We start from the raw sequence: 25137 nt of genomic DNA on the forward strand, positions 1-25137 counted from the left end.
CATATGAAATCATGGCCTCTTTAAAATACCTTAGATATTATCATTTCTACCAGACACCATTCTCTCTTGTCATAATCTTGTTCCACACCATTACCAAGCATATGTTGTACTACTACTGGGAAAGCTGATGGTGCTCTGATAACTCCAGGCTGCCCCTTTTCTAATTTTGGCTTCATGTTTGGTTTAAAATTAGTCCTTTCTTTTGAAATGAGCTGTTTCATCAGACTGTCCTCTTGTTCTTTCAGCTTTTCTCTGAGCCAACCATCTTCTGGCAGTTTCTTTCTCTTCTCCTGTGAAAAACAACCACTCTCTTGCTCAATCACCAGGAGCTTTCATCTCCACCCACAACCTCTCACTTTGTACAGCCAACTCTGCAACCCTTTCAGAAAAGAGAGAGTAGAAGTGACCCCTTTTGTTTTTCCATTTCAGCCATTTTCTTGTTTGTTTCTCAGGCCCCTCCATTTCCACCCAACATTTTCCCAACTGCTCAGCCAGTCTTCCAAACTTTTTTGAAACAAAATATACAAAAAAAAAAAAAAAAAAAAAAAATCTTCCCCAGGAGCAATGCAAGGGATATTCCAATGGTAGCTGCCACAATAAATTTTTTGCTGGCTTCTTGAAAAAAAAAAAGTTCCATTCCTTTGTTCCCTTCCATTTCCTCTTTGATATTTGAAATTAAATTTCCCATTTTTATCCTTAACTTTTGAGCCCCATGTTGGGCACCACTAATAACTGGTGTTTGCTACTTTGTGGGTTATTTTTACCACCCCTTGTCCCCCTAAGCTTTACCCCCTAATGCTAGATAAGAGAGAAATAAGAATAGAGAGATAGGAATTGAATCTTTTTTTTTTAAAACCTTTTGTTTCTTCTTTAATCATGGCTACTGACAAACCACAGCCAACTTCCCTAAAGGACCAACAACCACCTAGCCTACCTATCAGGGGTCTAGCATTATATACCCTGTGAAAACTTCCCAGAATTCCAAATGTCACACAATCGAAGAAGCTATTTGCAGCTGGCAAAACTATGCCTCTGCTAGAGCATGAGGCAAATCATAGACAGCTGTTGTGGACATTCCAAAGCAGCCTCACATGCCCACACCTGGGATTAAAATGGAAACACATTCTTATAATATTTTTGTTTTTAAAGAAACCAAAATTTCAGAATTCTTAAATGTCACTACACCCAAAGACAGTACTTTCCTCGTTTAGATCTGGTACTCTGGCCCATGTACCAAGACTCAGAAAGATGCTTGCTTTGAGTAGGGCCTGGAACACTCAATCAAAAGACAGTTTAAGCAGAAGTTTACTTAGCAAAGCAGAACTTAGTAAACTAAATACCTCATCCTTCTTTTGCTTTTGATTTTGTGACGGAGTATTGCTGTGAATTGAGACTAACCTCAAACTCCAGTTCTTCCTGTCTTAGCCTTCTAAGTAGCTGGGATTACAGACAGACAGACTGCTGCACTGGGGTCTTCTTGTAATTTTTTATTTATTTGCTTTTTTCTTTTTTTAAAGGGGAGAATGTTCTTGTTTGTTGGCTATTTATATAACCATAGATTAGATCTTTTTTCTGTTTTGTTATTTGAGCAGGGTCTCACTGCTACGAAATTTGACATTACTTTTAAACATGTGTGCTTATACAAACTAACTTGGCTGGCCTCCCTAGTGCCAGGATTGAAGGTGTACACCAGTATTCCTAGCTAGCTAGCTAGCTAAATTGATTGATTGATATTTATTTAATTACAAGGTCTGGCTAGAGCCCTGAACTTGCAGTCTTCTTGGTTGATCCTTTATGTACTGAGATTGCAAGTGTGTATTTCTGTTGAATGTCTCCATAAAAGCCCACATCTTAAAGGTTTGGTTTTCAGTGTCTCGGGAGGGGATGGAACCATTAGGAAGTAGGGCCTATAATGTACATTGGTCAGTTGTCATGAGCTGTTCGAGCTTACTGAGAGGCTGGCTCTAGAGTCGGGGACCCTCCATTTCAGACCCAAGCATGTTTGTCTCATTGCCCTCTAAGTTCCCTTGTCTGGAGATGGGCTGGCCTCTCTAACCCTGTGACAGGGAGAGAACAGAGCAGCTAGAAGGTGAACCATTTTTTACAGAGGCTACTGTTGTTTATCCTATCATCTATAATTCCCTGCAGTAGGAACCTTGAGCAGCCATGGGAAGCTCATTCATGAGAGAAACACTCAATCAGGAATTTCAGCCAACTGCCTTAGCTTGCCCAGTGAGTGTCTGGTATTTGTAAGCACCTTGTGTTTGCTCTGTCAATTGGACACCTCCAGTTGTCTTCTGGGTGTTTTGAGAATGAATACATTTGATGATGTTTTGCTGCTTGCTGCTTCTACCTGCTATTCTTTTGTTTTTGCTTGCCACATACTTCATAAGCTCACTCATTTAAACATGAAAGTGTGTTTGACTATATAGAACAGTGTCATGGACCGCTCTACCCCACGTTTGGGGGCCAAAATGTTGCGGATTACTCTATCAATGTTAGAACTCATACTACCAAAAGCCTTGAGGGCTAAATTGTTAGAGCCCACACTGCCCCAAGCTGCTCTGGTCCATGGGTCGGGGTTCAGCAAGAGAGACGGACACAAAGAATGGAGACCAGACAGAGTGTGATTCAATCCCATTTATTCTTCAGTCTCTCTTCTCTCCAAGTCCCTAGTTCCAACAAAGTCTCAGGTATCAAGTCTCAGTTCCAGCTGTAATAAGTCTCAAGTCCTTCTCCTCATTCCAAGTTCTTTTTCCAAGTCTCAAGACTCAAGTCTCAAGTTCTCTAGTCCAAGTCTCTAGTTCCTAGTTGCTTTCTTCTGTCTGCCTCTCGCCTTTTATATGTTTTACACATATATGTTTTACACACCTTTAAGTTTTGTCTCTAAGTCATGCCTTTAAGTCATGCCCTTAAGTCTTGTCTCTAAATCATACCTTTAAGTCAGACCTTTAAGTCTCACACACCCAAGGGAAGATCCTGGGTATCTAAAACAAGATGTTATCAGTGTCCTCAGCTGTTGTAGGCGGTTGTAAACAAGTCTCTTGTCTGGGTATATGGCTCAAGATGGCTGCAAGGATGATAGCCACCTTCTGTTGGCTCCCCACAGGACAGGGCTAGTGAAGTAAATTAGGTCATTCAGGAAGAAAGAACCAAGGCACAGTTGAAAAGAGTATTTGGACCTCAGCTCCTTCCACCTTTTCTGTTTCCTGACTGACATGAAGTGAGCAGACCTCCTGTGTCCTATGTTCCCCACCATGATGTATTACGCTATCACAGATGCAAAACAGTCACGTGACCATGGACTGAAATTCTTTTTTTTTTTTTTTTGGTTTTTTGGTTTTTTGAGACAGGGTTTTTCTGTGTAGCCCTGGCTGTCCTGGCACTCACTCTGTAGACCAGGCTGACCTCGAACTCAGAAATCCGCCTGCCTCTGCCTCCCAAGTGCTGGGATTAAAGGCGTGCGCCACCACCGCCCGGCTGAAATTCTGAAGTTGGATTAAAATAAACTTTTCTGCCTTATAAGTTAATTATATTGAGCAGTTTTTCACAGTGATAGGAAGCTGTGTATCTTTCAGAAATTTTATTTTCCTATCATTTATTTTTGTTGTTGTCAGTTTTATTCAGCTACCAATCTAAATCCATTCTTCTGTATTCTGATTTTTAGTCCCTTGTTGCAGGATATTTGATCACACTGAACTCCAAGATCCTGTTTTTACTCAAAAAAACCTATACTAAAAAACCTTTAGTACACATCTTTAATCCCAAACAATGAAGGTAAAATTAGTTTGTAGAAGGAAGCACCATGTTTGAAAGTGATGTCTAATTGAACAGCAGAAAGAGTGATGGATCAAGAAAGATTTGACAGAATGAATCAGAGATAGGATATGCCCATGAGACTGAAAAGGGAAGCTACTTAAGAGAGCACAGAGAGAGGGAAAGAAAAAAAAAAAGGGAGGAAGCATTATTCCTGGGAGAGTTTTATAGACACAGGTTAAAGAAAGAAGACAGAACAAACCAGAAAATGAGAAGGAGCCAGAAGATTAGAAAAGATTACTAGAGTTAGTTTGAGGTCAAAGCAAAGCAATTCAGTAAGGAACTGAGAGAAGCCAGTTTGAATAGTTTGGAGAGTTTGAGCTTAGTACAGCTGAATTGAAGCAGCCAGCCAGAGTTTGGAAAGAGCTAGAAAGGGTGAGCTTATTCAGCAGTGAGTCTCAGAATGTTGTAGGCCTAGATTATATTGTGCGGAGGCTAGAAGCTTCCAGGACTAGGCCTGGGTTAACAGACGGAGGCAGAAAGCTTTGGAGACAACAATTACATCAGGAGAATAAAAGTTAATTTTATAGTCCCTAGCATCACTTATTTTCTCCCCATTGAGTTATTGCATTCTTTGTTGAAAATCACCCATGGATGTGAAGATTAATTTTATTTTACTTTTGTTTACTTTATGTGCATGGCTATCTTGTCTACAGGTATGTTCATCTTATGTGTTCCTGGTGCTCAAGGAAGTCAGAGAGGTCATGGAGTCTCCTGAGACTGGAGTTACAGACAGTTGTGAGCTGCCATGTGGGTGCTGAGAATTGAATTAGGGTTCCCTTCAAGAACAGCCAGTGCTCTTAACTGCTGAGCCGTCTTCCCAGCCCCAATATCAGTTTTTGGTCTCTGTGTTCTTTTCATCAGTCTAGATGTTCTTTCCTGGTGCTGCCATGCCATCTTGATAGCCCATGTAGCAAGGGTGCTGGTAAGGCACCCCCAAGGGCATGAGTTAGGGAGAGCTGGCCCCAAAACTTGTCTGCCATGAAGTGATGGAGGTACATTTGAGTACCTGGGCTTTTTTGGTTTGGTTTTTGGCTTTGTTTTTTGTATTTTTTGTTGTTGTTGAACTTGACACATGCTACAGTCATTTGAGAAGGAAACTCAATTGAGAAAATACCTCTGTAATATTGGCCTGTAGGTAAACCTGTGGAGTATTAGTGACTGATGTAGGAGGGCCCACCCTCTTGTGGGACTGCCAAGCTCAGGAAGATAGCCCTGGGATGTATAAGGAAGCAGGCTTAGCAAGCCTTGGGAATCAATCCAATAAGCTTTATTCCTCCAGGGCCTCTGCTTTAGTTCCTGATTCTAGGTTTCTGCCTTAAGTTCCCGGCCTGACTTTTCTTCATCATGGACTGTAAGCTAAAATATACTTTTTCTTACCTAAGTTGCTTTTGATGAGGGCATTTTTTTAATCACAGCAAAAGAAACCCTAACTGAGTAAATTGGTATTAGAAGTAGAATATTGCTGTAACAGACCCTAACCATACTGTCTTGGGGAGGATTGTGGGAGGACATTGGAACTTGGAGCAGGAAAAGCTGTTGAGTACTTAGAGCTTAGTGGGCTGTTCTGTGGAGCTTGAAGAGTTCTGGAGAAATGCAGATGATGGAGGCCTGGTTTTAAAGTTTGAGAGCCTCTCAAAGATGTTCAGGACAGTTTGTGTAATGCATTTGAGTTAAGAATCTATGGTGTCTGGTCAGCTGGTGCTGAAGATCCCAGCAGCATCTCGGCAGACATGGGCTGGAGGAGCCAAAAGTTCTACCTCTTGATCCAAAGGCAGACAGAAAAAGACTGACTTACAAGCAGCTAAGAGGAAGGTTTCAAAGCCCACCCCCAAAGTAACACACTTTCTCCAACAAGGCCACACCTCCTAATAGTGCCACTCCCTGGGCCAAGCATATTCAAACAACTACACCCACTGAGCCATCTCTCCAACCTGCTTCCTCCCCCCCCCCCCTTAAGCTCAGTAGGCAGCAATATGACTCTTATTCTTTGAGCTCAGCATCCTGTTTTTCTAAAGGCTGCTTGTCATCTGCAGTGGGTTGTTCCACAGCTCTCCCAGTTTCTTTGTAAAAATGCCAATGCCTAGAAAGATGTTCTGTGTGTTTCGAGCACTCAGAAGAAGAGGCTCCTCTTGTACCAGGTCCTTTTTCATGTTGAACCTTGTCTTTTGTCTTTATCCCACATAGTCGTCTGCCTCTCTGAACTCAGAGAATGCCGAGGAATTGGCTGGAGCATTAGGATGCTTCTGGTTATCTTGCAGTGGATGACTTTATGCAAAGAATGCACATGAAGGCATTTGCCCCTTGCCTCCTTAGGATTTCGCTAGGTTGTGCATCTTTCTGCTCAGGGTGGTGTCACATTACAGTCTTTTTCTCCCCTTTTTCCCTTGTCCTGGTGCTAGGGTTTGAATGCAGGGCCTGTGTACACTTGACAAGCACTCTACCATTTAGCTACACTCCAGTATTTGAAGTAAGGTTGCCAGCACCCAATTTCCTGAGGAAGGCATTAGAGAAGTATGGAGTCAGCGACTGGCCAAAGCTGCTTTATTTTTGACAATTTTTCTGTCCTTAACTCTTTGTCTTTGCACTGCCAAAAGCTGTTGGCTCCTGGCAATAAACTCCTGCTGATAGCAACAGGAAATCTGACTCAAGGGGCCCTCACTGTCCAGGTGAGAGGCTTGGAGTTAGTTAACTCTTTGTGAGGCACTAAGAAAGGAAAAGATAGAGAAAAGGTCATGTGTACACACAGACACACACAAATACATAGATGCATATACACACATACACACACTCACACACACATTTTGGCCCGACCCATTCACCTGTCTCAACAATTCCACAAGTGTTCATGCGTATTTATATACATGCACATATACCCACACATGTATATATGTACATATATATAGACAGATACATAAATATATACATTTGGTTGATGAGCCCTAAATGCCACACTTTATTTCTTCTCTCTGGCAATGTATACCTTCTTAGACAAAAGCTCTTTATAAAACTATCTCTTTTTTTTTCCCCCTTTTTTTTTTTGGTTTTTCGAGACATGTTGTGGCCCGAGCTGCCCCACGTTTGGAGGCCCAAGTGTCTCAGACCGCTCTGTCAGTGTTGGAACCCACACTGCCAAAAGCCTTGGGGGCTAAATTGTTAGAGCCTGCACTTCCCCAAGCTGCTCCGGTCTGCGAGTCAGGGTTCAGCAAGAGAGAGAGAGAGAGTGAGGACGGACTCGAGAGGAATGGAGACTAGACAGAGTGTGATTCAATCCCGTTTATTCTTCAGTCTCTCTTCTCTCCAAGTCCCAAGTCTTGAGTTCCTAGTCCCTAGTTCCTAGTTCCTTCTTCCAAGTGCTAAGTGCCTAATGTCTAATTCTAAGCTCTTCCTCCCAGTGCCAAGACTCAAGTGCCTAATTCCTACTCCTAGTTCCAAGTTGTACTCTCTGAAGTGTCTGATTCCCTGTTCCTCCAAATTGTTCTGAACTCTCCTGTCTGCCTCTCGCCTTCTATATGTCTCACTTCTAAGCCACGCCTCTAAGTCACGCCTTTAATCATGCCCTTAGGTCTTGTCTCTAAATCTGATCTCTAAGTCACATCCTTAAGTCACACACCTTTAGGTCTCACCCAAGGGAAAATCCTGGGTATCTAAAGCAAGATGTTATCAGAGTGTGCTCAGCTGTTGCAGGCTAATGTAATCAAATCTCTTATCAGGGTATATGGCTCAAGGTGGCTGCAAGGATGATAGCCACCTTCTGTCGGCTCCCCACAGAGACAGGGTTTCTCTGTTAGCCTTGGCTGTCCTGGAACTCACTCTGTAGACCAGGCTGGCCTCGAACTCAGAAATCCACCTGCCTCTGCCTCCCAAGTGCTGGGTGGGATTAAAGGAGTGCGCCACCACTGCCCGGCTATAAAACTATCTCATAGATAAAATGTTACATGAAAGGGAAGTTACAGAAGGATGCTGATAGTATGTTCAAAGCAGTGTTTCATTCTGTAAACTCATATAAGTTCAAAGCAACAGTTTCACATGTCCTTGCTTTATCATAGTGCACACCTGTGGCTTCATCCTTGGACCTGACCTAGAATGAATGTTTGTCCTTGGTCACAAATTTGTCCCAAGCCTATTTTTCTTTTTAGTGTAACTTATGAAAGCTCATTGTATTCCATATTATTCAGCCTTTACTTACTATTCTATGAGGAGGGGGAGGCACATTCTATTCTTGATTCTTTATTATATCTTTCTGGCAAAACAACTAAGACCATCTCTTTAAACTTTCTTTCCAAAATTATTTTAATTAAATCAGGAATTCTATAAAGTTATTAATTCATCTAAATAGCATTAATTTATGAAAGTTCATCTTTATGTTGATCTGGAGGAATTTTGCCCAATAGGGTAGGCTGATGCCCAGGAACCATTAGGCTATGTAACAGTGACAGGAAAGGCATATCAGCAGTGAGAAACAATCCTGGGATGAAGTCTCTAAGGACCCTACATTCTCAGAGCTCACTGATTACAGACATGCAAAATAGTAGGCTACCTCCAGAAAACTTGCTTGCTATAGTCTTTCTTAGATGGCTTCTGACATAAGTTCCCTTGGCTACCTGAGTAGGTGAAATTGCAAATATCTAACCCATGCCTGGCTCCAGAACAATTCTACTGAGAGGCAGTAGATTCCAGCAGCTCTCCCTCACCCTCCAATTTTCTCATTCCAGTCAGCCTTTATTTTAAATGTGTCTTCACCTAGTCCTGATTTTCTCTTTTTATCTTTTATTGTTGTTTTTATCTTTCTAATTACTTTTTGTTAAATAAAACCATTTTATTTTCATTATAATGGCACCATAATCCATTTACTTTGCTATGAGTGTGTGTGTGTGTGATTTATCTTTCCTCTCTAGTAAGAAAATAATGTCCCTTTGACTTGGAAAGCATCTTCACATAAAGTCTTATTTAAAGTAGAGTGTGGTGGTCCTGGGCTGTCATTCTGGCTACTCTGAAAGCTAAGGCAAAAACTCTCAAGTTCAAAGCCAACAATCACTTGCTTGCCACATCACTCCAGTCTCTGCCTCTGTGGTTCTATGGCCGGCCATCTTCCCTCTGCATGCGTTTGCTTCTTCTTTTAGGGACACTCTCACTCCTCATAAAGGTTTTATTCTACTCTTGACTTATATCTGGAAAGGCTCTGTTTCCAAATAGGTCATTCACATACATCAAGGATTAGGACTTTACTTATCAGAAGTACAGTTCAACCCCTAGCAGGCAATGATTGCTTTCCCTTCTTTATTCCCTCTCTGACTAGATGCCCTTCACAGGCCCGTCCCATGGCCCTTGTGTCTGCTGATTCTCGAATTGCAGAGCTTCTCACAGAGCTCCATCAGCTAATCAAGCAAACCCAGGTAAGAGCAAAGCTTGGACTGTGGGACTAAGCTGTATGGAGGTGTGGTTGTACAGAGAGACCTCAAGTGCATGAGCTAAGAGAGGCTCTGAAGGAGGTGGAAGGAGGAATTCTTGTGTCTGACTGTAGTTCCTGTTGGGTTTTCTGTCAAGTACAAGATTTCAGGGTTCTTTTTGTTTAGCAGCTGTTTGGAAGACAGCCATTGAAAGCATACAATTTAATGACATTTAGTCATTAGTTGTACAACTGTAACCGTGATTAGTTTTAAACCCACACCCATTAGCCATTACTCCTCTCCTTCCTCTACTCCCAAACTCTAAGTAAACATAGATGCTCTTACTAGGGGAGACAGTCTGAAGATTTAGAATTAACTTCCAGGGTCTAGTCAAATGGCAGAGCACGTTAGAATGTGTGGGGTTTAGACAACCAAGACCTGCTAGTTAACTCTGGACTGCCTAAATTAAATACCCTGGCCCATGACCACATATTTCTGAGCTGCAGCTTAGTTGAACATAAAGCCAGTCACCTTGCCTTAGTTTATAAACTTGTATCAAATAGATTACCATGGCGTTATATACTAGAGTCTACCACCTTCTGAGATGGGCAGAGTTTTAAGAGTAATTCTTATGGGTATTGACTGTACGTCTGGACATAGCTTAGGCTGCTCTGTTACTGGGTCAGGAACAGTCACAGTGCATCACTATATTACAAGTACCCCAGAGACACTCATGGACTGGAGGTCCACAAGGCTCCCAGTGTGCCTATGGGCTGCAGAAGCTAGGATGGAAGGCCTTTGTCTCATGGCAACTCTGGCCCCTATCTGTTCAAAATACCTAACTGGCTCTGTTGGGTCAGGGTCAAGCCCTTTCTTTTCCCTTCTTTTCCCACAATGGATGGTTTTAGAGTTGCTTAGCATTTTTGGTGTGTCTGCCTGACTCTAGAGATTCTCATTATTATTATTATTATTATTATTATTATTATTATTATTATTATTATTTTGTTTGTTTTTCAAGACAGGGTTACTCCGTGTAGCCCCGGCTGTCCTGGAACTCTGTAGACCAGGCTGGCCTCGAACTCAGAAATCCGCCTACCTCTGCCTCCTAAGTGCTGGGATTAAAGAGGTTCTCATTATTTTTAGATTTAGATTTTTAGATTTAGATTTTTAGATTTAGATTTTTAGATTTAGATTATTTTTAGATTTTTAGATTCTTTGCCTTTTTCCTATAAAAGAACTCACTTTGATCATCTTATTCTAATTAATAATTGTTTCCTCTGAATGAAGCTCATTATTTATCATGAATTTGTTATAGTGACAATTTTGGAATTTTGGTGTCTTTAAAAAACAGAAATGTAAGAATATGTTTTCATTTTAGTCCCAGTCATGGGATATGGGGCTACTTCAGATTGTCCACAACAGCTGACTATGATTTGTCTTGTGCTCTAGCAGGGGTGTGATTTTGCCAGCTACAGATAGTTTCTGCAATTGTGTGACATTTGTAACTTTGGGGACTTTTCAGAGGACATATAAATGCTAGGGCCCCAAGAGTCAGGGTGGGTTGTGGGTTGTTGGTTGGTATTGGTTGTTGTTGGTTGTGTAGTTGAGCGCAAAGAAGAAACAGTAAGATATCCTGACTTTGAAGATCTAACTTGTCTCAAGGAACTCAACGCCCCTAATCAACAAAAGGTAGCCTTAGCGGTGCCCCCTTTCTGATTCCTGACTTTATCCAGGGATCTCTTTCCTTTCTCCTCTATCCTTTTTTCTCTCCTGTCTAGTGTTAGGGGATTGGAAGGGTGGCAGAAAAGGGGTGGAGAAGGATGGAAAACCCACAAAGTAGCAGAAGACTGGCCACAATTAGTCTTGTTTCCCAGTGCACAGGCCATCTTCTGTCTTTTCCCAAAGCCTATTTCTGTCCCTGTTTACTCTGCCACTCGTGTTACATATGTATGCCAGTGGCCTGGGTATAGTAAGGGTATGTGTTTCATACCCAAAAATGTAGAGTGCCTCGTTGCAGTGCTAAAAGGTGATAATTATATGTACCCACAATTTGTCCTGAGTAAATACCAGGGAATTGGATCTGCCTAGTGCACTAATCTTTTTTTTTTTTTTTTTTAGATTTATTTTTATTTTATGATATGGGTTCTCTACATGCATATCCAGTGCCTCCAAAGGCCAGAAGAGGTCATCAAATCCAGAACCTTTGTCCAGTGCTGAGCCATCTCTCCATCTCCTTTTTTTTTTTTTTTTTTTTTTTTGTTTTTGTTTTTGTTTTTCGAGACAGGGTTTCTCTGTGTAGCCCTGGCTGTCCTGGAATTCACTCTGTAGACCAGGTGGCCACCACCACCCGGCTCCTATATTTTAAAATATCTTAGAGTGGTATATGTTTGTGCCTGTAGCATACTGTGACATGACATGTTAGGCATGTCATTGCTGTTTTGTTCATTATTACCAGGGACTTGCCAAACATTTGCTCATTGAAGTGTGTGTGTGTGCTGGGCGGTGGTGGCGCACACCTTTAATCCCAGCACTTGGGAGGCAGAGGCAGGCGGATTTCTGAGTTCGAGGCCAGCCTGGTCTACAGAGTTAGTTCCAGGACAGTCAGAGCTACACAGAGAAACCCTGTCTCGAAAAACAAACAAAACAAAACAAAACAAAAAGAAGAAGAAGTGTATGTGTGTTTTGTTTTGAGACAGTGTCTCTCTCTATAGGCCTGGCTAGCCTGGAACTAACTCTGTAGACCAGGCTGGCCTAGAACTTACAGACCTATCTGCCTCCCCCTAGTACTAGACTGAAAGGCATGTGTCATCATGCATGACTTATTGGCATTTAGTCATATACTGGTTGTTCTGCTAGATCACATGGTCCAGTGAGCCAGCGGGGAGGAATTCCCAGAAACTCCTTTTCAGATTAATACCCATTGTAATAAGTATACCCTGAAAAATAAGAGTCATAAAATACTGGCACATATTTGCTCAGTAAAAGATCCCAATAGGTTACATATGCTTCATTCCAATTGTGTGGCAATTCCAGAAAAGAGGAAACTAGAGAAAGTGCAAAGATATTGCCAGAGCCCTGGGAGCATGGAATGGGACTCGAGGTTAGCAGGAGTGTGGAGGAGATTTAGGGAGGCAGGACTCTCGGGTGTAATACTGTGACAGTAGGGATATACCTGAGGCGTCTGTCAGATCCCACAGGACAGTGTAACACAGAGGGAGCCGTAATGTAAGCAGTGGGCTTTTGTTAGTGTGAAAGGTCTACCTCATGGCCTCTTGACCTTATTCTTACAGGAAGAGCGTTCGAGAAGTGAGCACAACTTGGTGAACATCCAGAAAACCCACGAGCGAATGCAGACAGAGAACAAGAGTGAGTAACTCAGGGCAGGAGGGGAAGGAGGTGGGAAGGAGCTGCAGCTAGGAACAGGACCTTACTGTGTCTCAAAAGCTAGTTTTGCTGTATCTGTATATTCCAAAGTTGTTCTTTTGGGTCATTATTCCTTTTGGCTGAATGACCTAAAGTGACAAGGACTGATGACAGACTGCCCTGCACCAAAGGACCCCGGAGTCCCTCAGCTCAGGACTAGAAAGACAATCTTGTAAGCAGAAGAACTTACCCTTAGAGCAGAGTCCATCCCGTGTCCGTCCGTGGCGTTCCCCCCCCCCCCCCCCGTGCCTGCTGCTTTCTAAGTTAGAATAGTTTTGGACAATTCATCCTTCTTCTCAGTAACTGTTCCCAGTAAGTGTCGTGGTATAACAGGTCACAGGTTAGAATGTGCTTCTCAGGAATGATGGTAGTGTATTTACCATATGGAAATGTGATGTGTATGTGCGGAGGCCAACCAACCTCATGTTTGTTCCTTAGGCACCATTCACTCTTTTCATTTTTTTGTTTGTTTGTTTGGAGACACAGTCTACTATGCAGCCCTGGCTATCTTAGATTTCATTGTATATGCCAAACTGGCCTTAAACTTATAGATATCCACCTGCCTCTGCAAGTACTGAGATTAAAACAAATACAACATCTGGCATGCCTAGCCTTTTTTCCTTGCAAGCAAAACAAGTACTCTCCATACTAAGCCATCTTACTAACCTCCTGGGAGCATGTTTAAACTCATATAAGCCTAGAATACAGGCCCTGGCCTCCAAGCCTCATCAAGCTGATTCTGGTATCCTAGAATCAAGGCCACATACTGCCACCTCCTCTTGCTCATACCTCCTTATCCTTGTGTTTACAGTTTCTCCTTATTACCGGACAAAGCTTCGAGGCCTCTACACAACCGCCAAGGCTGATGCGGAGGCCGAGTGCAAGTGAGTACCACCCACAGGGTGCTGCTGCTCTCTGTTCCCTGTCCTCTGGGGCTGGACCACATATGCTTGGAGACCATGGCCCCAACTGCCTTCTGTGTGTGCAGAGGGTCCTGCTCAGCCTCTCCCGTTGCCTGAACCTTCCCCAGCCCTTGTTTTATTACCCTGTCTTTCCCTTTAGCTTATTGCTTTATAGATGGCAATAAAGCATGTCATGTCCCCGCATACAGTTTCCTAGTCATATGACCTGGCAGTCAGTCAGTTGAATCTCTCTTGCCTTGTCCTTAAAATCAGGATAATAACTCTGTGGGACCGTGAACAAACACACAGTGGGATTATGTGGTGAGAATGCCAGATTCTACAAACCATTCTGACCCTCCCCTGCTGTGGAAATATAGACTATTGCAGCCTGTAATGGTTATAAGGATCACTAGGTAACATGGCTGTGCTCCTGGTACCATTCCAAGTACTGTCTTAATTTTTTTAATTTTTTTGATACTGAATCACACCATGTAGCATTGACCCAGAACTAACCACATAGACCAGGCTGGCCTCCAACTCACAGAGATTGGCCTTCTTTTGCCTCCCTAGTACTGGGATTGAAGATGTGCACCACCATGTCTGGCTCAAATACCTCATGTATTTATTTACTTCACTTGACCCGCAGACCACTCCTTGTTGCAGTTTATAGTATTGTCCCAGTTCACTGTCAAGGAAACTGAATCAGAGGGAGTATAAAATCTGCCAAACCCATACAACATGGTTTCTAAGGCAGAAGTCCACAGAATTCTGCTAGGTGCTGAACAGGGCCTCTCTACAGCACACTTATTTTAAATGAACATATCTCACAGGAGTCTGACAGGAGTTACAGTTAATGTGGTATTGTGTGTAGCCAATTCTCTTTATGATTTTTTTATTTAAAGACAGGGTTTCTCTGTGTAGCCCTGGTTGTCCTGGAACTTGTTCTGTAGGTCAGGCTGGCCTCAAACTCAGATCCGCCTCCCTTTGCCTCCTGAGTGCTGGGATTAAAGGCATACATCACCACTACTGCCAGGCTTTCTACTTTTTAAAGCAGGTTGTAGCCAGAGAATTAACTTTAAGCCTTCCTAATATGCGTTAGCCTGATGTTTTTAGTGATGGCTGCATTTGAGGGCCCTGAGGACGCCAGCTGTGAGATGAGAACTAGCTTGGCCCTACACAGCTCAGGGAGCCAATAAAGCCTAAAGCTGCAATAAAAAGAAGGGTTGGGGTGGGATTCAAGGCCAGTTAGAGACTAAACCCAAGGTGATATCCCAAGGTGGGATAGTTCAAGAGCAGCAATTTTTGAGGTTCATTTGGGAGCTAGTTTGTAGACAGGAAGATCTTGCAGGTTGCTAAGGTTTCTAATTTGGATGGAGGGGTCTGACATGGCTCCACATGTGAGGTTGGGGCACAGAACAGAAGATGGATGGGTTCTACTCCTGTAGAAGAATACTCACCTGGGCTAGTAGAGCTCGAATAAGGCAGAGTACTGCATGTGTTTGTTTTTCTGGCTTTCGTGTTTCTCCTTTTGTAGTACTGGGGAGTGGACCCAGCATCTTGTACATACTAAGCAAGCTCTGTACCATTGAGTTACACCCCCAGGTGTTCATTTTAGAGTAAAAAGCAAGCTCCCCCTTCCTCTCCTGACTGCTGGCTAAGTGAAGACTCACAGGAGTTTGGTATGGAATGTCTGGCATGACTTACCCAACAGTCAACACTTAGACGGCTGTTAGGTAAACATGGGCCTACATTGAAATCTTTTTGCTAATTCAGGCTTTTAGGCTCTTAAACAATATAGTCACCCTATAAACACCCAACCAGATCTTTCCAACCTAGCAGCTAGAAGAGAGAAAGCAAGCAAAGAGATGAGACTAGCAGGTTTGATCACTCAGGGTACTCTCAAACTAGTCAGACAAATCCATGCCACTGGGTGATATGATAATCAACATAACACTGTTTCTTATGTATCATATAAATTTTTAATATTCATTATATATCATATTGAGACATGATTATAAAACTGTAATCATCTCAAAATTAGGACATCAGTCCAGATATAAAACTGTGACTGAGAAAACTTACTCATGTTTCATCATGAGACAGGTCCTATTCTAGTACAGATCTCCATTGCTCAGTGTCTTGTCTCCAGTCTTTGATCTGGTCCAGTTTTCAGTCTCTCTTATCCCTTTGTGACTTGACCTTTTGTAGGCTATAGGTTAGTTATTCTGTCTTAGACCCTCCCATGGGTGTACTTAGTGCTTCCTGACTTCTAGATTCAGGTTTGAGGCTTCAGCTGCAGGCGTTTGTAACACAGTAACAACTTTCTATTAAAAGACTCAAGATACTATTTGATTGCTTAATGTGGGATCTCCCAGGTTTCTGTTTTTCATTGTGTAATCACCAAATGTCTTGTGGGGAAATGCTTTGTGACAGTTTTGAATATCCCATTTCACATTAACTATTAATGCAAGTATCCTTTTGTTTTTGTCCTGAAGTATTGGGCTGGATTCTTTTTGATGTCATGTAGACTGCAGCTTTGGACTTCTGACATAAAACTGTGTTCTCTAAACAGGCCCACAGCAACATCAGCCTTTCACAATATCTTTGGCCTCCTGACTGTCATTCTTTGCTTTCTGGGGTGCCAGCACTCACAAGCTAAATCTTTACCAAGGGTTTGTAGAAACAATAAAAGTGACCCACAGTGCAGTTGTCCTGCTGATTAACATTGAAGCCTTCTCTGTGAGATTTCACAAGATCTGAGATAAAGAAGCTTCTGGAGAAGCTATATGCTAAGTACTGCCAGCTTGCCTGCCAGCCTGGAACCCCTGTAAATTGGCTTCTGGAGGCCAGGCTACTGGACAACACAAGAGTGGGAATGGCTTCAGTCTTATAGGAATGAGTCCCTGTAACCTGGGGCCAGGACTGAGCTGGGCTGGGCTGGTCTCTCTAGGCCCCTGGTTCCTCTTTTCCCTCTGCTACTTGGAACAGCCCTCGGAGTTTCTCTGTGTTATTTACTCCTTACTCTATTAGAATTTTCAGAAGAAGCAAATTAATGAGAAGAAGGATTTATTTTGGCTTCATGCTTTGAGAAGGTTGTCTATCATGGAAGGGAAGGCATGGCAGCAGGAATGTGAGGCTACTGGTTACATTGTACTCAGGAGGCAGAGCTCAGGCCAGAACCCATAAGGTCTGCACCTTACCAACTCACCTCCTTTAGCAAGGCCCCACCTCCTAAAGCATCCAGAACTGCTGCAAAAAGCTCCAGCTAAGGACCACCTGCTCAAACACATGAGCTTGTTAGGGAGTGGTATACTCAAATCAGACATCCCTTCTTGTCATTCAGGTCAGAGCTTTGGCAGGATTTCTGCAGAGTTGGGCAGAGCGGGTCAGTGACCTCTCAGTCACCTGCTTTCTCAGGGTCGTCTCTTTCTTTCTTTCTTTCTTTCTTTCTTTCTTTCTTTCCTTCCTTCTTTTTTTTTTTTTTTGGTTTTTCGAGACAGGGTTTCTCTGTGTAGCCCTGGCTGTCCTGGAACTCACTCTGTAGACCAGGCTGGCCTCGAACTCAGAAATCTGCCTGCCTCTGCCTCCCAAGTGCTGGGATTAAAGGCGTGCGCCATCACCGCCCGGCTCATCTCCACTTCCTACTTCATCACCCATTTGTGCGTTTTGGTGGTGGCGTTTATTTGTTTCTGTTGGTTGGTTGGTTTTTTGAGACAAGATTTCTCTATGTAGCCCTGGCTGTCCTGGAACTTGCTTTGTAGATTAGGCTGGCCTGAAACTCAGATACACCTGCTTCTGCCTCCCGAGTGCTGAGACTGAAGATGAACCACCATGCCTGACTGCCATTTATGCTTTTACAGTTGAAAAACAGAGGTGGGGATAGTGCTCCCACAGTGGAAGGGCAATTGCCTACCTTGCAAGTGGCCTTTGTTTCAATCCCTAGCACTGAAAAAAAATGTGGTCATTGGTCAGTCAACATTCTGAGAATTGTCATTGATGAATCCCACAATGTGAATATTACAGGACATTGACACAAACTTTGATGTATTGACACTCACTATGGCCTCTTACTCAATAAAGACATGTGACTATGAGATGTGTAAGGTGCCAGTGTCACAGTCATTACTATAATCCAGTGTGGTTGGATATGACTGTCAGTGTAGAGCATGTAACATGTTACACTAGGACATTAAGCTGTCTGTTGTAGAAAATTTAAATTCCAGTCCCGGGTTTCTACCCTGCCTTTGATCATTTAGTTCCTGGATAAAACACACATGCAACTTTATATTTACAAGAAGCCTTAAACAGCACAAGAGCTGAGCAGATATCTATTCACCCTCTATACTATTAGAATCTACTTTCCTATTGATAACCCTGAGTTATTACTTACTATGTTTCATCTGGGCTGTTCTTAACTCCAGTTGGCCAGCCCTCAGGGCCATGTTTTCATGATTTACCTAACCCATGGCAGCCTCTCTCTCCTCACCTCCCCTACTGCTTCTCTTCAGACCCACAAGCCTGGGAACCTTAAACCCCCGCCTATGTCTCTTCTGCTCAGCTAGTGGAGTCAGCATCTGTATTCACCAATCAGAAATAATTTGGATCACATAGCTCACTTAGGTCTGCCTGGGGCAGCACTTAGCACTACAATACATAGTAAAAGACCAAGCCTCAATTGCTGGCAGGGGTGTCATGAAGCAGTAAAATTTTTTCGCCTTCATTATAATTCTGTGGGGCCACTGTCACAGAATTGTGACATATACAGACCTGTTGACTGAGATTTCTGGGGTAGTACTCACTTCTATTTAGGGTCTGTATTTTTTTCAAGGCTTCAACTGTTTCTACAGTAACCCAATGCTGGGATTACAGGAACACACCATGATGTCTGGCTTTCACATGGGTGTTGGGACTCTAACTCAGATCCTCAGGCTTGCACAACAGCTACTTATTAACTCATTGTGCTATCTCTGTAGTCTCTCCTTTTGTGTTGGAAGCAGGGTCGCACTCTAGCCCAGGCAGACCTGAACTCACTGCAGCTAAAATAGCATCAAACTCACAACACAGTTGCTGTAGACTCTTGAGTGTTGACATCACAGGCGTCAGCCACCATACCCACCAGGATCTGAAGCTTTCATCGTAGACTGGTCTGAGGAGCCCACACTGCCACGAAGCCTGTGCTGAGTGCCTCACCCAGCATTCTTTTCTCCCTTCCATGCCTAGCATCCTCCGCAAAGCGCTGGATAAGATAGCTGAGATCAAGTCTCTCTTGGAAGAGAGGCGGATTGGTGAGTGGGAGAAAACGCAGGGTATTTCTTCATCAGGCAAGGTGGGGGCTCGTGGGACAACAGTCATGGCTCCTAGCAGGGGGAATATGGGACCTGAATTGTTAGGGTCACCCCATAGAGCTGTATGACACAGAGGCAGTTTGCCTAGTTCTCTGCCCACCCCTTATACTGCCCTTGCTCACTCAGCAGAGCTGGTCATCTCTTTCCTTCTTATACTGCTTCTCTATGGTATGCCGTGGTGACATCTGTCACCCTTTATATTCCCAGGCCAGCTACACATTTGAAACTTGCTTAGCCCTTGGCCTTCCATTAGCCTCAGGTTCCATTGCCTTGGCTTCCTGACCTCTGCCTTGTCCCAGAAGCAACTCTTTACCCCTTAGTGTGGTAGCATTTTTATTTGTTTCGGTTGAAGAAGGTGATGAGCTATGTGTGAGGAAGCCAAGGATCCACACTAGATAATTTGTGCAACTTTTGCTAAAATTACATGCACTGGTAGAAAGGAGAGAAACATAGTATATCATTACAGGAATTTTCATTAGATCAGCACCTCAGTCAGGGAACAGAATATAAGCTGCATCCTGGAAGGCATCCTGTGCATTGTTTTAGTTCCTTTCCATGAAGGTGTCCACTGTCCTGACATCTTACCCACTTGTTAGTTAGACCTCTCAGTCAATTCCTTAGGCTCAGCCTTAGATGTCTGTTTAGAAGGAATGTGGATGAGTTGGGGAGTCCTGGTATAAAGTGCTCCAGCTCAGGGCAGTTGCTGTGCTGTGCCTGGGTGAGGTCTCCTGCACAGGGCCTCAGGGGTTCACTTGCTTTCCACAGCTGCCAAGATCGCAGGTCTCTACAATGACTCAGAGCCCCCCCGGAAGACCATGCGCAGAGGGGTGCTGATGACGCTGCTGCAGCAGTCCGCCATGACCCTGCCCCTCTGGATCGGGAAGCCTGGTGACAAGTGAGGGCAGGAACTAGCTAGAGAGGGCTGGTGTTGGGGGGCCAGACTAACAGGTTTTCTCTACAGGCCCCCACCCCTCTGTGGAGCCATTCCAGCCTCAGGGGACTATGTGGCCAAACCTGGAGACAAGGTGGCTGCTAGGGTGAAGGCTGTGGAAGGGGATGAGCAGTGGATCCTAGCTGAAGTAGTCAGTTACAGCCATGCTACCAACAAGTGAGTGTGTGCCTGACTGCATTCATACCACACCAGCTTCTGCAGTATGGGAGGAAAACTTTCCACAGGGTACTGGGTGGTGCTCCCTCAAGCTTCTTCAGCCCCTTTTCGTCCTCTTTCATACCCCACTTCCAGATACAAACTGTGCCTTTTGTTCCAGCACTGTTTCCCTTCTGTTTGCCCACAGGTATGAGGTAGACGACATTGATGAAGAAGGCAAAGAGTGAGTGTCCAGGTGGGGAGCAAGGGAGTCACCAAGCTTCTGAGAGAAGCTTCCCTGGTCATGGCCTATATTGTTCCCCCAGGAGACACACCCTGAGCCGTCGGCGCATCATCCCACTGCCCCAGTGGAAAGCTAACCCTGAGACAGACCCTGAGGCCTTGTTCCAGAAGGAGCAGCTGGTGCTGGCCCTATATCCCCAAACCACCTGCTTCTACCGTGCCCTGATCCACACCCCACCACAGAGGGTAAGGAGCCACCATGAAAGGTCTTTGATGACAACAGACCCTCAAGGGGTAATCCCCTTCATTCTTTAGGATGCTGCTTTCTGTCTTGTTGTCTGTCATCTCTTACACATAGGCTTCCCTGGTAGTACCAGACCCCTTGACTCCAGAGTAGAGAGGAAACCCGGCGAGGTGGGGAACCGGAGAGGTGGGGAAACGCATCTAGGGCTCAGGGCAAGGAGAGGCTGCCCAGGCCTAGAAGCACCTTGACACTTCCTATGTGTATCCTCAGCCTCAGGATGACTACTCAGTCCTGTTTGAAGACACCTCCTATGCAGATGGCTACTCCCCTCCCCTCAATGTGGCCCAGAGGTACGTGGTGGCTTGTAAGGAGCCCAAGAAAAAGTGAATCGGGCTAGCAGGCTTGAATCTGCTACTGCCAACCTCATGGGAGAAGGCAACAAAGGAGTTCCTATGATCAAATAAATACTCTTCCCTCTCACCATGTCTCCTGGGCCTCTCTCGTCAGACCCTCTTGCCCTCCTCCATCAGGCACGTGGGATTGATGGCCGCAAGAGGGAGAAGGTCCAGTCAGCTCCCAGTGGCATTTATTGTTTCAGGTAAAACACAGTTTATCTTATTATTTTTGCATGTGTGTACTTTAGGTTCTTTCTCAGTGTTAGCACTGATTGCTTTCCTGACACATGTTGATAAAACCCTCTTCCCTATTCTCATCCCCATCCTATGCTCTTAGTTCAGATTTCCACTAGGCATGCGACAAGTAGATTGAACACATCACATTTTACTTTTGAGATCATGGTGGGCTGTGTCAGCTTGCCTTGGTTCCCAGTATAGCCATATCTACTCATAGTTCACAGCGGAACTTGAACTCACAGCCTTTCATTGTCTTAGCATAGTGGGCATCAAAGCGTTCATTCTGGGCTACAGTGAAGGTATTTTTCCAGTCCCCAATGTCACCTGAACAGAGAGAAAGAGAGGGAGAGAGAGAGGGAGAATAGATTCATAGCCACAGGAGAGGACCTTTGTGACTCTGAAGACTTTACTGGCTACATCCAACCTCCCTTTCCCAAATACTTTAAATGCCCATCCAGGCTACTACCCACCTTTCCTCATGAAGGGAGAAACATTGTGGTCCATAAATTCACTGGGGACGGTTGTGTAATTAGTCATGGGGTTCTCTTTCATTTTCTTGAAAGATGTGTGGTGAACAATGAAATCCACAGTCTCCTCAGGTAGAGAGCGCCCCAAAAACTCTAGAATCTTCTTGATCTCCCTTTTGGGGTTCTGGACAGGAAGAGGATCTCAGTTTGGATGTAATAAGGTTGGACAGTCACCTGCAGGGAGCAGGTCACTTCTGCTAAGGAATTCACAAACCTGGTGCCTTGATTCTAAACCTCTTACCCTAGGGAAAATAGGTAGCTTCCTACCCTGCCATCTTGGCATGATCACTGTGGGTTCCTTCTGGGAGAGAACAGGGACAGACTTTGGTCGCTGGTGCCCAAGCTTGGCACCTCTGGAGCAGTGAGAAGCAAGATCAGCAAGCCACCAGATCAATGGTGGCACATATGACTGACATCTACTGCAAGATAACGACTGTGCAGTGTTCTCTGCTGAGCTGTGCTGTGGTCCTTAGCAGGAGGTAGGACAGGAAATGCTGGTCTGCAGTGGGGCTAGGATGGGATGGGGCTCAGAGGGCCAGGCCAGGGCCAGGTAAGGTTCCTGCCCAGCAGGTGTGGCACAGGCCACAGAAGGAAGTGGGAGCAGGCAGACTTACCTCCTTTAAGTCTTCATAGAAGAGATAGAGAACAGGGTGAGTGTTTTTCAGCTCCCACCACTCCTTCACGTGCTGGTACCACGACCCATAGGACACTGGGAGAGGACAGGGCGTGGGCACGGGCCTTGTGAGCCACAGCTGAGCCCCTCAGGTCCAGCCCCTCCTTGCTGCAGACTCACACCCACCTTTCCCCTCCATGAAGTTCTCCAAGAAGCTGTCCCAGGTGCCTGGGTCAGGGTGCACCTTGGCCATGTTGTAGAAGTTATAATAGGAGACAACCACATCCTTTGCATTCCGGGCAATGTAGATCACCTGCAGGGGAAGACAACCCCTGGTTCTGGTTTCTTCTCTTGCTTTTCGGTCACCCTTCATAAGACCAAGTGAGGTGGTGGGACCTTTTAGTACTTGGGAATTCCAAGCACTTCTTTTTGGGATGGCAGAAGAGAAAACAGGACTGGCAGGTGGGTTGTTGAGATCTCATGGTATGGGCATCATTGTCCTAAGATTGTCCCTTCTCTGATACCAAAGTCCCAGCTATTCTTTGAACTGTTTCATCTGACTCCTTTGTTGTCAGCACATCCACATGGTAAGCCAGAGTCCCATCAGCCTGTTCCTCTATGTCCTATGAACACCAAGACTCTGCATCTTTAATTTACATGGAAGACTTCCATTTTCCTTGTTATCTGAGCCCTTCCAGAGTGACAGCCAGGAACCCTCCATATGAGATGAAACAAGGATTGAGAAGTTTCACAATTCCCAGCAGATCTAACCAAAGCAACGATGACCAGCAAAGGCCCCTTGCCTCCTCTCACCCTTCCCCTTCCATTCCTTCTTTCTTTTTCTCTGTCTTTTTGAGTGACACATGGTTTTGAACTTGCTGTTTAATAGATGCTCCCAATCCTTCTGTCTCTATTTCCCAAAGGCTGGAAGGTACTACCGTAACTGGGGGTTTTTGTTGTTTGTTTTTACCTTGACTTTCTGATCCAGCAGACTCTGAGGGAGCAAGGAGAGGGGCAGATGTGTCTTCAGGAGCCGTGGGGCTGGTGTCTCTTCCAAAGTTTCCAGGCCTTAGTTGAACAGGGAACTTTGTTAAACTGGAGCCTGGTTCTACCTTTCTCCACTTGTTTCTATCACCCCCATGCACATACCTGAGGGAACCCCTGGGCATTTGAATTCAAGGAAAGGTACTCGGGCATAGATGGGAGCCCGGCCACACTTATCTAGCTTGCCACCCTGATAGATCATATCCACGATCTCACTCATCCAGGTAGTACCTGGGAAGGGAGGAGCAGGAGGTGAGCAGGCCTCAGAGTCATGACCTGCTTACCAAAGTGTGTATGCAGGGGTGGAGGGAGGAATCATTACTCACCAGACTTTGGGTATGTGCTGATGAGCAAGTCATCAGGCCAGGCTGTGAGGTTCTGCAGTGGCTCAATTGTCTCTGCAAAGTATTTGATGAGTGGGACACCCTTTACATGCACCAGTGGTGGACGGGAGAACTCCATGTTGCTGCATTGAGAACAGAGTAAAACTCACTTTTCTAGCAAGTTCACAGTACCATGTGCTGAATCATTTAAGATTGGGATCCTGAAGCTTTGGCAAGCCCACCAAAGGTAGCAGGTGGATCTGGGATCAAAGGCAAATCCATCTCCACCAAAAGTCACTACTGTGCCATAGGTCTGCTCACCTGTGGAAAGTTTTATGTCCCTAGTGCCCAAACATACATAGTCCAGGCAGTAAAGCACTCTCAGGTAGAACCAGTACAATGTTTGATGTTTCCCAGTGTATTCCAGCACATACATAAGAAAACGTTGGGCACCAGCTGAGTCTCTTTACTCCTACCTGGTGCAGCTGTCAGTCCATGGCCTCTCCCCATTTTTTTCCCTTGGACTTCCTGTTACCTTTTGAAATGCCTCAGCCCATCTAGAACTGATAAGGCGTTTTGCTCTGAGACAAATATAAACAATTTAGCTATTAAGCTTGTCGCAGGGTAGGGAGAGACTTTGTATTAAGATGAAAAGGATTCTAAAACCAGGCAGAGAAGGGGGGCGGAGGGGACAAGCTACATTGCTCTTCTGAGGCGGGTTATGCATAGGGAAAGCAGAGAGGCTAGAGGCTCAGGCAGTGGTCAGGTAGACTAATAAAAGCATAAGGACTAGGTGGCAGTTGAAGAACACTGGAACCAGTATCTGGGCAGGACAAGGTGGCCACCCCCTTCTGCCACTCACCTGATCCTGGGGTTCTTAGCCTTTCTTTCCAGTGCTCCGTGGTAGTGATCTTTGTGTAGGCGTTGCAATGTGGGGAATGCAGAATTGGTCTTTGAGCTAAAGATTTTGTGTCCCAAGTGGGAGGGAGTGGAAACAGTGCTAGGACTGGCTGTTCTCCAGAAAGAAAAGGGAGGAGGTGGAATGGGGCGGAGTTCTGTTACCCCTACTGTGGACTTTGGGTTTAGCCTGTTGAAAACAAAACAAAGCCTGGCAGAAGGCTACAAGGAGGGTGGGATTATTTTGCTCTGCTTCTGGCTCCTTCCTCACTCACCTAAACTTAAGGTAGATCAATGGGGCTTTTCTAATTAACCCACTGTAGCAAAGGGAGGAAAGTAGCCAGATGGGAAGGAGCAGTCACACACCTGCTGGCTCCAAGCCAGTCTTGAGGACACCTTGGGCATAGATCAGAGCAACCACAGCAACACCTGCAACCGCTGATGTCAGGGAACGTCCAGAGTCATAGGACGGAGCAAGGTCAGGGAACTGGAGGTGCAACAGAATTGGAGGTGTGTTCATGGGAGTGTGAGTCTAAAGGCCCTGGATGGTGCCCCTGCCTTCATGGCTGCTAGGCCACCTCATCCAGTACCACACATGCACCAGAAGAGGGTGTCAGACTCCAGTACAGATGGCTGTGAGCCACCATGTGG

General features: G+C 44.8%; 2 protein-coding genes across 2 annotated transcripts in view; one reads left to right on the top strand and one right to left on the bottom strand.

Moving 5' to 3' along the window:
* Nucleotides 1-21686, top strand: part of Sgf29 (SAGA complex associated factor 29) — a 31925-nt gene extending 10239 nt beyond the window's left edge. Inside the window, exons 2-10 of the mRNA XM_034501686.2 lie at nt 9116-9212; nt 12497-12572; nt 13441-13513; nt 18752-18816; nt 19642-19771; nt 19838-19984; nt 20172-20207; nt 20290-20452; nt 20721-21686. Coding sequence (XP_034357577.1) covers nt 9138-9212; nt 12497-12572; nt 13441-13513; nt 18752-18816; nt 19642-19771; nt 19838-19984; nt 20172-20207; nt 20290-20452; nt 20721-20837 — 882 coding nt within the window. The 5' untranslated portion in view covers nt 9116-9137 and the 3' untranslated portion in view covers nt 20838-21686. The remainder of the gene's footprint in view (nt 1-9115; nt 9213-12496; nt 12573-13440; nt 13514-18751; nt 18817-19641; nt 19772-19837; nt 19985-20171; nt 20208-20289; nt 20453-20720) is intronic.
* On the bottom strand, nt 21020-24614 carry LOC117708243 (sulfotransferase 1A1). The gene is made up of 8 exons (XM_034501718.2): nt 24452-24614; nt 23593-23732; nt 23372-23497; nt 23193-23290; nt 22409-22535; nt 22224-22318; nt 21553-21733; nt 21020-21406 (listed from the first exon to the last, which is right to left on the bottom strand). The coding sequence occupies exons 2-8, from the start codon at nt 23726-23728 to the stop codon at nt 21294-21296; spliced, it is 876 nt and encodes a 291-aa protein (XP_034357609.1). The 5' UTR covers nt 23729-23732; nt 24452-24614; the 3' UTR covers nt 21020-21293.
* Nucleotides 24615-25137: the final 523 nt, after the last annotated feature.

Source organism: Arvicanthis niloticus, chromosome 1, assembly GCF_011762505.2.
Source record: "Arvicanthis niloticus isolate mArvNil1 chromosome 1, mArvNil1.pat.X, whole genome shotgun sequence".
Taxonomy (NCBI): domain Eukaryota; kingdom Metazoa; phylum Chordata; class Mammalia; order Rodentia; family Muridae; genus Arvicanthis; species Arvicanthis niloticus.

What these genes read in the sequence shown, in the direction of transcription:
- LOC117708243 (XM_034501718.2), bottom strand. Translation starts at nt 23,728, where the DNA reads ATGGAGTTCTCCCGTCCACCACTGGTGCATGTAAAGGGTGTCCCACTC. An exon ending in CAGCACATACCCAAAGTCTG is followed by an intron (nt 23,498 to 23,592) that starts GTGAGTAATGAT and finishes CTCCCTTCCCAG; the next exon opens with GTACTACCTGGATGAGTGAG. An exon ending in ATGCCCAGGGGTTCCCTCAG is followed by an intron (nt 23,291 to 23,371) that starts GTATGTGCATGG and finishes TGTTCAACTAAG; the next exon opens with GCCTGGAAACTTTGGAAGAG.